At 45.3% G+C, this 12004-nt stretch overlaps 3 protein-coding genes across 3 annotated transcripts; 2 read left to right on the top strand and 1 right to left on the bottom strand.

Moving 5' to 3' along the window:
- Window positions 1-911: 911 nt before the first annotated feature.
- On the top strand, window positions 912-3209 carry BKA67DRAFT_562589 (putative gram-negative bacteria binding protein). The gene is made up of 6 exons (XM_046102616.1): window positions 912-1541; window positions 1597-2209; window positions 2265-2535; window positions 2596-2685; window positions 2739-2845; window positions 2899-3209. The coding sequence occupies exons 1-6, from the start codon at window positions 1409-1411 to the stop codon at window positions 3053-3055; spliced, it is 1371 nt and encodes a 456-aa protein (XP_045960341.1). The 5' UTR covers window positions 912-1408; the 3' UTR covers window positions 3056-3209.
- Window positions 3210-6805: 3596 nt separating this feature from the next.
- Window positions 6806-7573, top strand: BKA67DRAFT_515457 (uncharacterized protein; the record flags this gene model as incomplete). The annotated part of the gene is made up of 1 exon (XM_046097729.1): window positions 6806-7573. One exon carries the CDS (start codon window positions 6806-6808, stop codon window positions 7571-7573), a length of 768 nt encoding a protein of 255 aa, XP_045960340.1.
- A 1885-nt stretch (window positions 7574-9458) lies between these two features.
- Window positions 9459-10770, bottom strand: BKA67DRAFT_690760 (uncharacterized protein; the record flags this gene model as incomplete). Its single annotated transcript, XM_046109147.1, has 3 exons — window positions 10391-10770; window positions 9911-10340; window positions 9459-9850 (listed from the first exon to the last, which is right to left on the bottom strand). The coding sequence occupies exons 1-3, from the start codon at window positions 10448-10450 to the stop codon at window positions 9459-9461; spliced, it is 882 nt and encodes a 293-aa protein (XP_045960339.1). The 5' UTR covers window positions 10451-10770.
- Window positions 10771-12004: the final 1234 nt, after the last annotated feature.

Raw genomic sequence — 12004 nt, 5'->3', positions numbered from 1 at the left:
GGGTTTCGCTGTGGCCCTTGCATGTACATAGTATAAATCATCTGCACGGCGGTGGGGGTCACATTCAGCCTGCAAGGGTCTTATCTCTTGCTTATGCCACATTGAGCGAGTTTTCAGCTCGGCCCTCTCCACGTTGGGTTGAAAACAATGCCTTGTTCGCTCTCACGGCATAATTCTCCTAGCATGTGGCTTGCGTAACAATGTCTCTCTACTATGTATGCACGGATCCGCCCTGATGACACAATGCCAGCAGATACGCACATTCTTAACCGATGCATCTATGACCTGGCATTTGGCCACTAGGTTATCATGCTATTGAAGTTTGACTCAGCCTGACTTTGTTATTTCATGCATAATTCATTAATGATAAACATTGGCAGCATGGCACTCTACACTTGTGCCCACGAAGCCATGAAGATCATGACTCTAGCTACAATCACCATATCGACTAAAGCAAAGCGGCGGTGGGGCACGCCAAACCCTATACTATGTATGGTCAAGTTGATGCGACTAGCACAGCTTCGCTCTATGTACTAGTAATGTCAGCTGTAATCAGAGCTTTAGTGGAAACGCAAACCTTCTCTCCTACCATGAAGACATTGCAACCTATCCCATGGCTGTATGACAAGCCTTGACCACCATATCATGTACAAGTACATTGCATTGAAAGTATTGGCCAAGTTTGCTTGTGGGCCTGGAGAAGTGTTGGTAGGTGGACAAGAACTCTGGACTTGGTGGAGTTCATCGAGAGCCCAGAACTAATCCGCGCGAGGATCTTCTCGGCTTGCCGAAGGTGAAGCCTGTTATCTAATGGGACAAACACATCCAGAATCGGATCTGTGACAGGGGTCACACAAAACCATTGTTAAATCTGGCTAGGGGAATGCTAGCATGATATGATCCCGGCCTCGCGGTCGGTCCGTTCTCGAGATGTGTTTTCGCCCTCACTGGACCATGAATCGCGAGGCTTGGCCCTGCCATTTTCAATAGTCAGATCTCTTCGCTTGTTATTCCTTTCTTGGACATTACTACCTCTTTTCAGCCATGCATTCACAAGCCACCAAAAGACCAGAAGTGTCGTCCCCGTTGTTAGCGGCAAGGCACAGGCAAGCAAAGATCAAGAGTGATGTCTAGACCAGACTCTTGTGCCTAGACCATCTTTTCAGCTGAGGACCAGCGCGATTGCTATCTTGGTATCAGAACTTCAATGAGGCAAGAAGTTAGGATATATCGTGTAGTCAATTTCTTCATATGATTGCCGAGTGGTAATCCGCCTTTCCATTGTTCAAACACCATAACTGCAGTATCGCAGCAACCATTCCAATATATACTTCAGACGCTTTCTTATATCGAGTTGATATCAGTCATTATTCACAGCATTTTTGTGGGTTACGAACCCCATCCAACTATGGAAAAATCACACTCTGTGAGAGGGTCGATACACCATGACTTCCTCCAAAATCCCTTTGATACCCCTGACAACCGTTCTTCTGTTGGAAGACCACTATCCGTTCATTCCGTTTCAACATCACGGTTCTCTCGTATGTATATCTCAGTCTTTGCCTGCACCCCTCACCACTCACAGTTTGTCTTTAGAGCTTGGTAGCAGACCACGAAAACAGCGCAAGTTCAAGTCAGCCCGTCTAGTGGGGCCGTATGAGAAGCCATGGCTTGAGCGCCGTGATCCTCGAAAGATATGGGACAGGATCATTTTCTTAGCCGGGACGGTCCTTGGTCTTGGTATCGCGGCATATATCGTATACACAGGCTGGATTTCCGTAGACAACCCAGACTATTGTTTGGTATTCTCTGACGATTTCTCCAACGGTGTGAGCACCGAAAACTGGTCATACGAACAACAAGTCGGCGGCTTCGGTGCGCACTCCTTTGACTGGACCACCGATGACACCAAAAATGTCTATGCCGATGCCAGTGGCTTGCATCTCGTGCCTACGCTCACAACCCAGGTGACCGACATCACAGAGGCTCAGCTGTTGGATGGATATACACTCAACCTCACTACGTCTGGAGTATGCACAAGCACTGATGATGGTGATTGTGCAAGAGTAAGCAACTCGACCAAAGGTACAATCATCAACCCGGTCAGAAGTGCACGCATCAATACCAAGGGAAAGCATAGCATTCGCTATGGCAAGGTCGAGGTCACTGCCAAGCTTCCTCGAGGTGATTGGATCTGGCCTGCGATCTGGTGAGTATATTCACATCTTTTCATTGAGTTAACGAGCGCTGACTCTATTTTGCAGGATGATGCCCGAGGACAGTGTCTATGGGGACTGGCCACGCAGTGGTGAGATCGACATCATGGAGTCCAGAGGCAATGACCGCAACTACAACGGTGGCCGTAATGAAGTCGCCGGAACACTTCATTGGGGCCCAGAAACGTCGTTGGACGCATACTGGCGCACCAGTGCTTCTCGCAACATGAAGCGCGGTGACTACTCTGATGATTTCCACATCTATGGTGTTGAGTGGAGTGATAGCTACATCTACACATATGTAGACAATCGCCTTGTGGTAAGTCGCGTCGCTCTGTGCATGATTTGAGTTCCTTTGCTGATGGTAAAAAAAAACTAGCAATCACTATACATGCCATTCGGCTCCTCGTGGGGTAGCTTGTATGACCGAGGCTACTTTGGGTCGACCACTGTCAATGCCTCCATCCCTGTATGTTATAATTTTCACGTCTGTACACAGGACACTTACTGATGGGATACTAGACGAACCCCTGGGCTAGCTCAAGCTCAAAGACACTGAATGCTCCGTTTGACCAGTCGTTTTATCTCATCTTGAACGTGGCAGTAGGCACTACTGGGGGCTACTTTGCGTAAGTTCGAATCAGTGTCGCTCTTCTAACCGTCAGCTGACCTTTTTGACTAGTGATGGTTACGGCCAGAAGCCATGGGTCGATACCTCAGAGAAAGCCATGCATCAATTTTGGAATGCACGGGATGCATGGCTGCCCACATGGGGTAGTGGTGATCAGAAAGGCCTGACAGTCAAGAATGTCAACATGTGGAGTAGAGGCAAGTGTTGATCTTCTTAATGATAATAATAGTATTGGCTTCACGTTCGTATCGTTCGAGTTTGCTCTATCGTGTTGTCCTCGCAATTTATGGAGTGTATTTCTTTTTCACTCAAAATCGATAGTCTGTAGCGTGGGAGTAGATCATACAAATTTTAGCGTAGAAGACTTATAATATCGATAATTTTAATGACGAAAAGGGTTGAATCATCATGACATTGAGAAGTGGTGGTGGTTAGGTTTGATCCATCGCGTATTCAACTCGAAGCATTATTTCCTAGGATTGTCTGCTATATGATACTCGGCCTCTGGGATTAGCCTGCTAAGATCTTATTGGCTCTTAGGCTTCGCAGGCTTGTTTTAATATTTTGTGATGCCTTGTAACTGGAAGAATGTACTGTTTGTGTTTTTTTTTCATGGATATTGAGGTCGAACCCTGGCCCGTTGATCTTGAAGCCTTCACCGAAATGGCAATTGCCAGTCACATCGTATCCTCACAGTGCGAGGCACGAACTAACCACAACCCAGCTTGAAGAATGTCCCAGCCTCACTACAGCATCTATGACGATGACCTCTGCCTTTGTGCGCATGCGCATTCCATTCCTGTCACAGAAATCATCATCAGCTCATCCGCTCAAGCATTACTTTAGGTACTTACGGTCTACTTTCACGAAGACAAGCTAGCGCAATTTGACGAGCCGCCGATATGGCAGAAGCGGCGGGGCTTGTCTTGGGAGCAATTGGCATCATAGGCACCATAGGGGGCTTCAAAGATGCGATTGATATTTTGACATCATCGGGTCTACAAAGCAGCTGGGTCGTGACTACGAGATGCTTAATACGAAGCTCTAAATCGAAAAGACACTTCTCCTCCACATGGGCAGACAAGATCCGGTTACTTATATGCGCGAATTACGACAGGAGGCTAGATCAAACTACATCAATAACCAAGAACTCATATTTCAAATCATTTTCGGTATTTATGAGCTTATGGCTGACGCCTCCAAGATCCGTCAGCGATATGGACTATCTGAAGCCCTTGAAAATGACCTACAACTTTAGGCGACTCGTTCTCAAACACTGAATTATTCTCGTATGAAATCATTCAACGCAAACTTCAAGCACCTAGAGATTCAGGTACAAAGTCGGTAACAGGCTACATCCTTATGTCAAATAGCTCGTTGAGTAATACACGGCAAGGGAAAATTTGGCATTCTTCAAAGTGAGCTTTCCCACTTTATAGGGAAGGTTGACCTTATATTACCGCCGTCCAGTGGTATTAACCCCCTACTCCAAATGCCATACGAAGACATGGTTGGGATCCCTTAAACCGTCGCGCTTAAAAGCCCTTGTGGAAGCTCCAAAGGGGCGACAGCCAATTCTGTCAAGGTAGCTGAGTCGACCTTGGACGCAGCCGCAAAAAGCAAACACTGGCAAAATTGTGGTTCCGCCGGATAGACGACAGGAGAGAACATATCAAAAGTCCTCATAAATACAAATTTTAAGTGAGCCCTCAACTCTCCCCATGGTATATTACGATGTGATGACCTTGCTCAAAGACCTCAGTGTGGCTCTGGTTGTCTGGCAATGCAGGAAGCAGTAAATCAACATTGATGAAATACATATTCGTGCATGGGCTAGCTGATAAATTACCCACCGATTGCGCGGGTGACTGTTCGTACCTGCGCATTAGCTTCTTCTCCAATACCAGCACGACCGAGTAGAAGTCACAAGTAGGACTAGCGAGAGCTCTCATTCACCAGATTCTTTCAGAACAAACACAGGTTGTTCCAGAAGTTCTTCAATGTGGAGAACATTCTCGATACAGGAAGCACAACTCTAACATCGCTTGCGGAAACAGAAAACGCCTTCAGTGCCATCGTCAAGGTCTGTTCAGGACGAAGGCTTGTGTCTCTATTGACGGTCTGGATGAGTTTGAAGGCGATTAATCGATCGTCACCACTTTCGTCAACACCTTTGTGCAAAATCCACACATCAAGTTATCGGTTCTAGTTGACCTATTCCAAGTTGTGTTGCAGGCTTTGGTGGATGCCCAATACTACGACTACAAGACCTTACACGCACCAAAATAACCACATATGTGCAAGACGTAATTGTCAAGAACTCATTCATGCAGAGGCTAATGAAACGATGACAGAGACGACGATAACGTTCATGATAAATACGTTGATGGTGAGATTTCTTTCTACATTGTACCGTCTTCGAGTTCCTTGCCAATGAGCATGCATGGGTGCTCGCAGGGTTGAGTTATCCAAACGTATGCAACGGTTGCATTATCGTTTTATGATTTTCATATCACCTGGTATGCACTTCATCTTCACCGTCCACATGGGGTACAAGCCAGATTGTGGCTCGAGGATGGTCTAGCATGGGCAATAACATCCGAAAAACATCACGCCAACGATCGTGGTCTATTTTTGATCACAAGCCTTTGTTAGATATAATAGTCCGGTTGAATGTATCGCCGCTTCGTCTTCTAAACGGGCTACGGGCAAACAGATTACACGATTGACATCCATGCTATCGAAGTTTAATAGCTTTAACGCTTGCTATTGAGGCAGACGCTGCTTATGAGGAAACACCCAGACCTTCTCATATTAGTGAAACACAATCGAAAACCATGTTATTGTACTCCAATTTTATATTATACTGTTAAAGGCTTGGAGTTCAGTGCAGAGTTGCACTGATATGGACTGCGATCAATTGCTGTCTGTGGACATTCTCAGCCATCTTCTGAGCCTTGGTTGCGACCGTAATGAGCCTTTTGAAATCGATAAAACTGACACACCATGGTGTACTTATTTGGATTTTAATGTAAGAGAAACATGAAATAGACAAAGAAGAGGTCCTCGAAGTAGCAAGCCAGGTTTTGCAGGCGGGTGCAGACCCATGGCCGCAAATCCATCTCATAGACAGGCTGTACAAAAGCTATATGCTGTGTGAAACAAGCACGGACGATGAAAACAATCCGAATGGTGAGGGAGAAACTAACGTGAATTTCAATGAAAGAGCGGGAACTTTGGCTCGACTTATTGAGGAACAAAGACAATGCCACATGGTCATGCCAGCATCGAGTTCACTAACTGCAAATGACAAACGCAACGTGGTACCCAATGATAGTATGAACGGGTCCAAGATTTCTGTTGTCTCCTCAATCGTAGTGGAGGATTTAAAACAGACTCCACGCGAGAGCCCTTCATACCGTCTAACGATACTAAGTCGGTCGACGCCAAACGGAGTTCTAGGAGGAGAAAAAATAGGTACACGGATGCAGAATATGTAGGAAAGGAAATTAAGCACCCATACGTAGTAACAGACAAATGAAGCTGGGTGTTTCGCGCTTACACTTTCTGCCGATACGCATGGCGTTTGCATCTTTTGAGAAAATCTAATTCCACTAAATGCTTGCTTTGCACATTATCGCTGTGCTTGAGATAGCGGGAGAAGATAGATGATACCAGCATTTGATCCATGATTCGCGGTGCATCTGCCGCATATTGTATAATATGCCGGCTAAACTTCTGCCAGTTAGAATCGTAACTCCGTAACCGACAGCACATTTCAAGCCGGAGACTTCAGGCAAGACGAGGTCGGCATTCAGTAGTCCCGGGTGAGTCGTCTTACCAGAGAAATAAAAACAAAAGAAAGAAGCCATGTAAAGTGACAACTGTGTCTTCTTGTGATTAGCAACCCGAGAGATCCAAAGTAAGAGCCATGTTTTACCTGCTTTTACTTGGGTGTATGGGCTGCGCCCTGCACGTTTCTGCAGCCTGCACGCGAGCAATGCTTCAGGAGGCCACTTCGGGATACCTTGCAGCGCTGACTGCCGGGAAGCCAACTTTTCCCGCTTTAGCAGAAAGCAGCGTCCCCTACCAAGAGAACGACGTGTTGATGGATATTTCAAAAGGTGTCCTATCCCAAGGAATCACTATTGCCTTCAACCGCAGTATCTTCGACACGACCCAATGCGCTTCCTACACGGAGGTAGTGGCAACCGCAAAGCATGCATACGTCATCGGTACACGCCTGGCCTTTACTGAAGACAAGGTTACCAAGATCGAATCAGTCGTTTGTGATGACGGCGACTGGCTCTTCAATGCGAGCGGTTCGTTGACTTACAACAAGCGCGAGATCTGGGACGTTATTCCTGAGGGTAAACGGAATACGCGAGAAGTCATTAAGGCCGCTGGCGACGCCTACATTGATGCATGGGGAGATTCGAACGTTGAGCCCCCGTTCAGTACGCAATGCGCGAGGCTCGAGGGTGGCTCGTACATCAGTAGCAGCTGCAAACTCAACTTCCCGCCACCGTTCAATGTTACGAACCGTCGATACACCATCGATGAGGAGCTTGGTGCTGTGGATATCTTCCATAACTTTCCATTCCTAGACAATGCCATTCCGAAGGATCCCGGAACGCAAACCAATAATTTGCTCCGCGTGGAGGCAGGTCAGATTCATTATATCCACGAGAATACCGTCTGTTCAACGAAAGGATGTGCAAGATAGTTTACTATTTGGGTCTTTATTTTATGTATCTTATCTGTCTGACATGAATCTATGGGAAAAGAAAACAGCGTAGTTGTGCAGACAGGGAACGCTGGTACTTGGGTCGGCAGATGGCCGTTCATCACAGTAACGTAGGCCATAGTACCACATGTGGTTCCATTCAATGTTGTATAGATGTGCATAATATGTTGGTTGAATTCTTGTAATTCCTGTAAACTACCGGACTAATTCAAATTGGTGATGCGCTCATCGGATCGTTGACTCTCACCAATTTGCTGAAGGTATCGAGTTGCCGGTGAGGGTTCACAAGAGCCTCAGCTTTACATAGATAGTAAGTGTTTTCTGTATACACTTAAAAACAAACACCAGGACCTCTGGAACAGCAAAGAAGCTGGAGTGTCTCATGAGGAAGTACATGCGTAGATTATCATAACAGGACGCAATGTTAGGCGTCTTCGATTTCCAGTGGTCTACAGTTAACAGTTACCTAGTGCCTCTACTCTTAATCTTACAAATTTCCAGAGGTTGGTATAGGTCGATGGAATACGTGACGTTTCCTTTAGTCTAGCTCTAACTGAAGACTGAGCCTATCAGCATACGGCGACAAACAGAACCTAATAAACCAAATGCTTCTTAATGGCTACTGATGGAATACAAAGCAAAGGGGAGTGGACAACCCAAAGCTTTCTCAATCTTCATGGTGATGCTGGCTTCGCCAATATGACTTAAAGGTCACTACGTATATAATTATCAATGTAAGCCTGACTGGTTTAATTGCAGTGATACTACTACTTCAACCTCCTCATGCGTTATCTCTGCGTTAATTAGCTCAGGCTTCTTTGGAACTCCTGACACATAGCAAAGAAGTCGATGACCATAAAAGCAGACCAGACGCAATCTAGAGACAGTCACAATCGAAATTTAAGTGTATAAATGTAGCCATGGATGGGGCTTTATGACTACCTACTTCTATGCCCTCAGGTGCTTAGATATTCCCTCCTTCATGGGGGCATCACTGTTGACAATGTCTGCATTCCTAGAATACTGTGATACAAGTACTACAAAGGCTTTCTAGGTTGGCTTGGGTTGGCCGTTAAATAGAGGACATACTAGGATTTTGAAGAGACTTCAAATTGTCTGGGATCTCAAACGATTTCATGTCGGAATGCCAGACTTCCAGAAAAGAACTGACAAATAATGATTTCGTGTTCGTTCCATTATCTACCGAAATAAGCAATACAACTTCAAGATAAATCAATGGCTCACTGATCGCATAGGAGAATACCCACGTGTCGGCGAGCAAGTAGCTTTGATGGGGATATGACACGTAGCAGTGCAAGTGCGCATTGTGCGCACATACGACACGACAACGTCCTCGGCTAATGTCCCGAACTTGTTATTCTAGGCCAACACGACATTTTCTCATTGGAAATCCCGCCTCTGGAGCCCATATTGTTTTGGGGGGCAAGGGAAGTGTCGTGATCTGGTCGACTCTTCTAGACTAGCTAGTGGACCATGGAAGAATTTGTAATGTAGTGCTTCTAGGTAGAAAGTCCAAGAGAGTCAGAAATGTTGCTAGCAGTAATGAAAAAGAAATTTCATGACCAAATTGGGGTATCCAACATGATAGAAGTGATAAGCTATTCTTGATTGGGACTTAATGGTGTGATTGAGCGGGAAGGTCCAGGATATATTAGGTAAACAACGAGAAGACACGTTAGCTATATGTCACTTCCCGTAGCTTAACTGAGGATACGTCTGCGGTGGCGTGCATTGCCTTCACCAATTTGTGACCATCAAACAACAACCAACTATATGCCCGATATAAACGTTGGTGGGGGCATCTCTCTTACGAATTTAGGCGAACTTGGGCGACCGGTAAAGGTCACTCTAGCTTTTCCTCAAGTTCGACAAGCATAGACCTACTGCCGACGATCTCATGCAGCCTTTGGTTGACTTTCCGTCTACAGTACTGGCTTAGACCTTGATCCTCACGTGGGATATAGCACCACACAATGCAGAGGAACAACATGCTGGCAACCATTAACGAGATAATAGAGATAACCCACAGCGCCAAAGTGTACAGCATTGCGCAATAGTTTGCCGCTTGCAAGACATCATGCTTGGCAAGCACCGCTATCATTCTGTTGAAATTGAATATGGGACTTTCGTCGGGTACAATTGTCTCGGTAGTGGACTGTGACATATAGAACTCGTAAAGCGTGCTGGCGTTGATAAGCTGCCTCGGGCTGGAGAACAGAATAAGGGACACCGCCGCTGCTCGTTATCAGTCGATCGTCCCCCCCAGGCGAGTGGATTCAGGTGAGATAAACTTACACTGGAAACAGAAGTAAGTGAAGAGGGCAATATAGTCAAATCCTCTCTTTGAGCCCGAAAGCTCTACAAATAACAGAAATCGAGTCCAGCCTTGGCCTTTGCCAAACCTCAAACTTGTCAACCTCGCAGTCGGTTCGTCCAGGTAGCACTCGGCAATGCGCCCACGTTTTACCAATCTCCAAGTCCGCCAACCTTCGTATCCCACGTTTGCCAGTAATGCCACCTGGAGGATCGTGTAGATAGCTTTCAGACCACCATAGGATATATATGTCGTCAAGTACGTCGAGGATGGGATTTTGTTGAATATGACGAAATTGAAGGTGGCGAATACGTCGGTGATTGAACCCACGATCGAGAAAAGCGTCGATATAAAGATGCAGATATATGTTAGACGTGACGTCCATGATCTACATTTCAAGTCTTCAAGTTGCTGTTGAGGGGGTCAGTTCTGTTTTTGCGTCATTTAATCATTGAACGTACAATGTCGTCCCATGCCAATTCGACCCAGATGTCATTTTTCCTGGTCCGATGGCAGAACATTGCGTTCACAAGATCAACCTAGGGAAAGGCTTGTCCGGACATCAGGTACTGGCAGCAATGGCGGATAGTTTCGATGTTCCTGGCAGGTCCTCGATTCGGTTGATACATCTGCTGTAAATAAATATCACGCGGCGAGATGTTGTTGAATTTGGTGGAAATGGTACTCATTATCCAAGACTGAAAGTCGAGAGATAAATCTGCGATAGCTAACAAACCAAAGTTTTCGAGAAGATGACAAGTTGGGTACGGAGTGGGAAATTAGACAGTCGCACGGACTCGACGCCTGCGAGTTCTGTCCATCCGGATCTCGCCATAGCGTTGCATTCATTTAGGGCTGGTTTTACGGAGTAGTTGGAGATCTTTACGGTACTATTTCACCCTTTTTATAATTTCGTGACCATCCGCAGCAAGAAGCCTTCAAGCTAGCCCACCGTACCTTTGCTTATTGTGGAGCAGCAACATCAAGTAGTCGGTTTCGGTCTCGCTCCCGCTATCGACATCCGAATCCTAGCATGCCCTCTTCGAACCTTAAAAGCATTGCTTAGCCCTTGGCAATGAATTGGCTCTAGGGACTTTGTGAAATGCGGGCTATATTGAGACTTAGGAGTACTGATGATAGACTAATTAATTTGGAGTGATCATTGCAATCCACTACTTGGCCCGGAACGCAGTGATCAAGATACCAAATTATGATCAGCGAAGTCCAGTTGTGATTATTTCTTATACGAGTTTCTATAATGTACTTAAAAGTCCGGTCTACTAACTCGCCAGTGGTACGTATCGGACTCTACATGTACACACGATGATTTTCCCGCTGGAGCATCACGTCTAATGAAGACCCTAGGTCGATAATATCTCAATAATTGATTTCGCATAAGCTTGTAATACACTTAGACGACCTATACATAAGTTTAATAGTAGCAAGTTCTTAGCTCTATTAACTTATAATCTCGCTATACCTTGTTATTTTAAGTTGGCTAAATAATACTTGAAATCCAAAATGAATATATTCGTGGACTTATGATATTTCTTTTTAAATTCGATAACACTGTTTAGTTAACCAAAAGCTTTGCAAAACAATATATCGCATGTTTGATACTTGACTCTCAATAAACTTTACTAGAGACCATGATAGCCTCGTCATATAGACCCAAAGAGTGTTTGAGTCAAAGAAAGTAGATAGGATGAAACCTAGCTACGTAGGTCGATCTAAACCGTTAAATATATTATACTCCACCAAAATATGCAGGTTATGTACTGAAAGAAGGCTACATGATTCGAGTACACCTTAGAAAATTCCAGGATCACTTGGGACACTAGGTATGCTTGTGGGCTATGATGTGTAGTGGTTAGAACTGCTGGGTCAGTAAAGTGTTCTATAACTTGAAATATAATCTTTGAGATGATTATTATGATGGATTTATCTTTATGAGCTATCTAGGTATCATGAGGCTTTGTTTCGAAACTTAGTAAGGCACACATATATCACATGGTGCGTTATTACAACGTGCGCAAAATGAACATAGGGCGGAAGAGGACAGCCATTTTGTTAAT

The sequence above is a fragment of the Truncatella angustata genome, assembly GCF_020726525.1.
Source record: "Truncatella angustata strain MPI-SDFR-AT-0073 chromosome Unknown BKA67scaffold_3, whole genome shotgun sequence".
NCBI lineage: Eukaryota > Fungi > Ascomycota > Sordariomycetes > Amphisphaeriales > Sporocadaceae > Truncatella > Truncatella angustata.
This window is presented reverse-complemented; position numbering and strand designations above follow the sequence as displayed.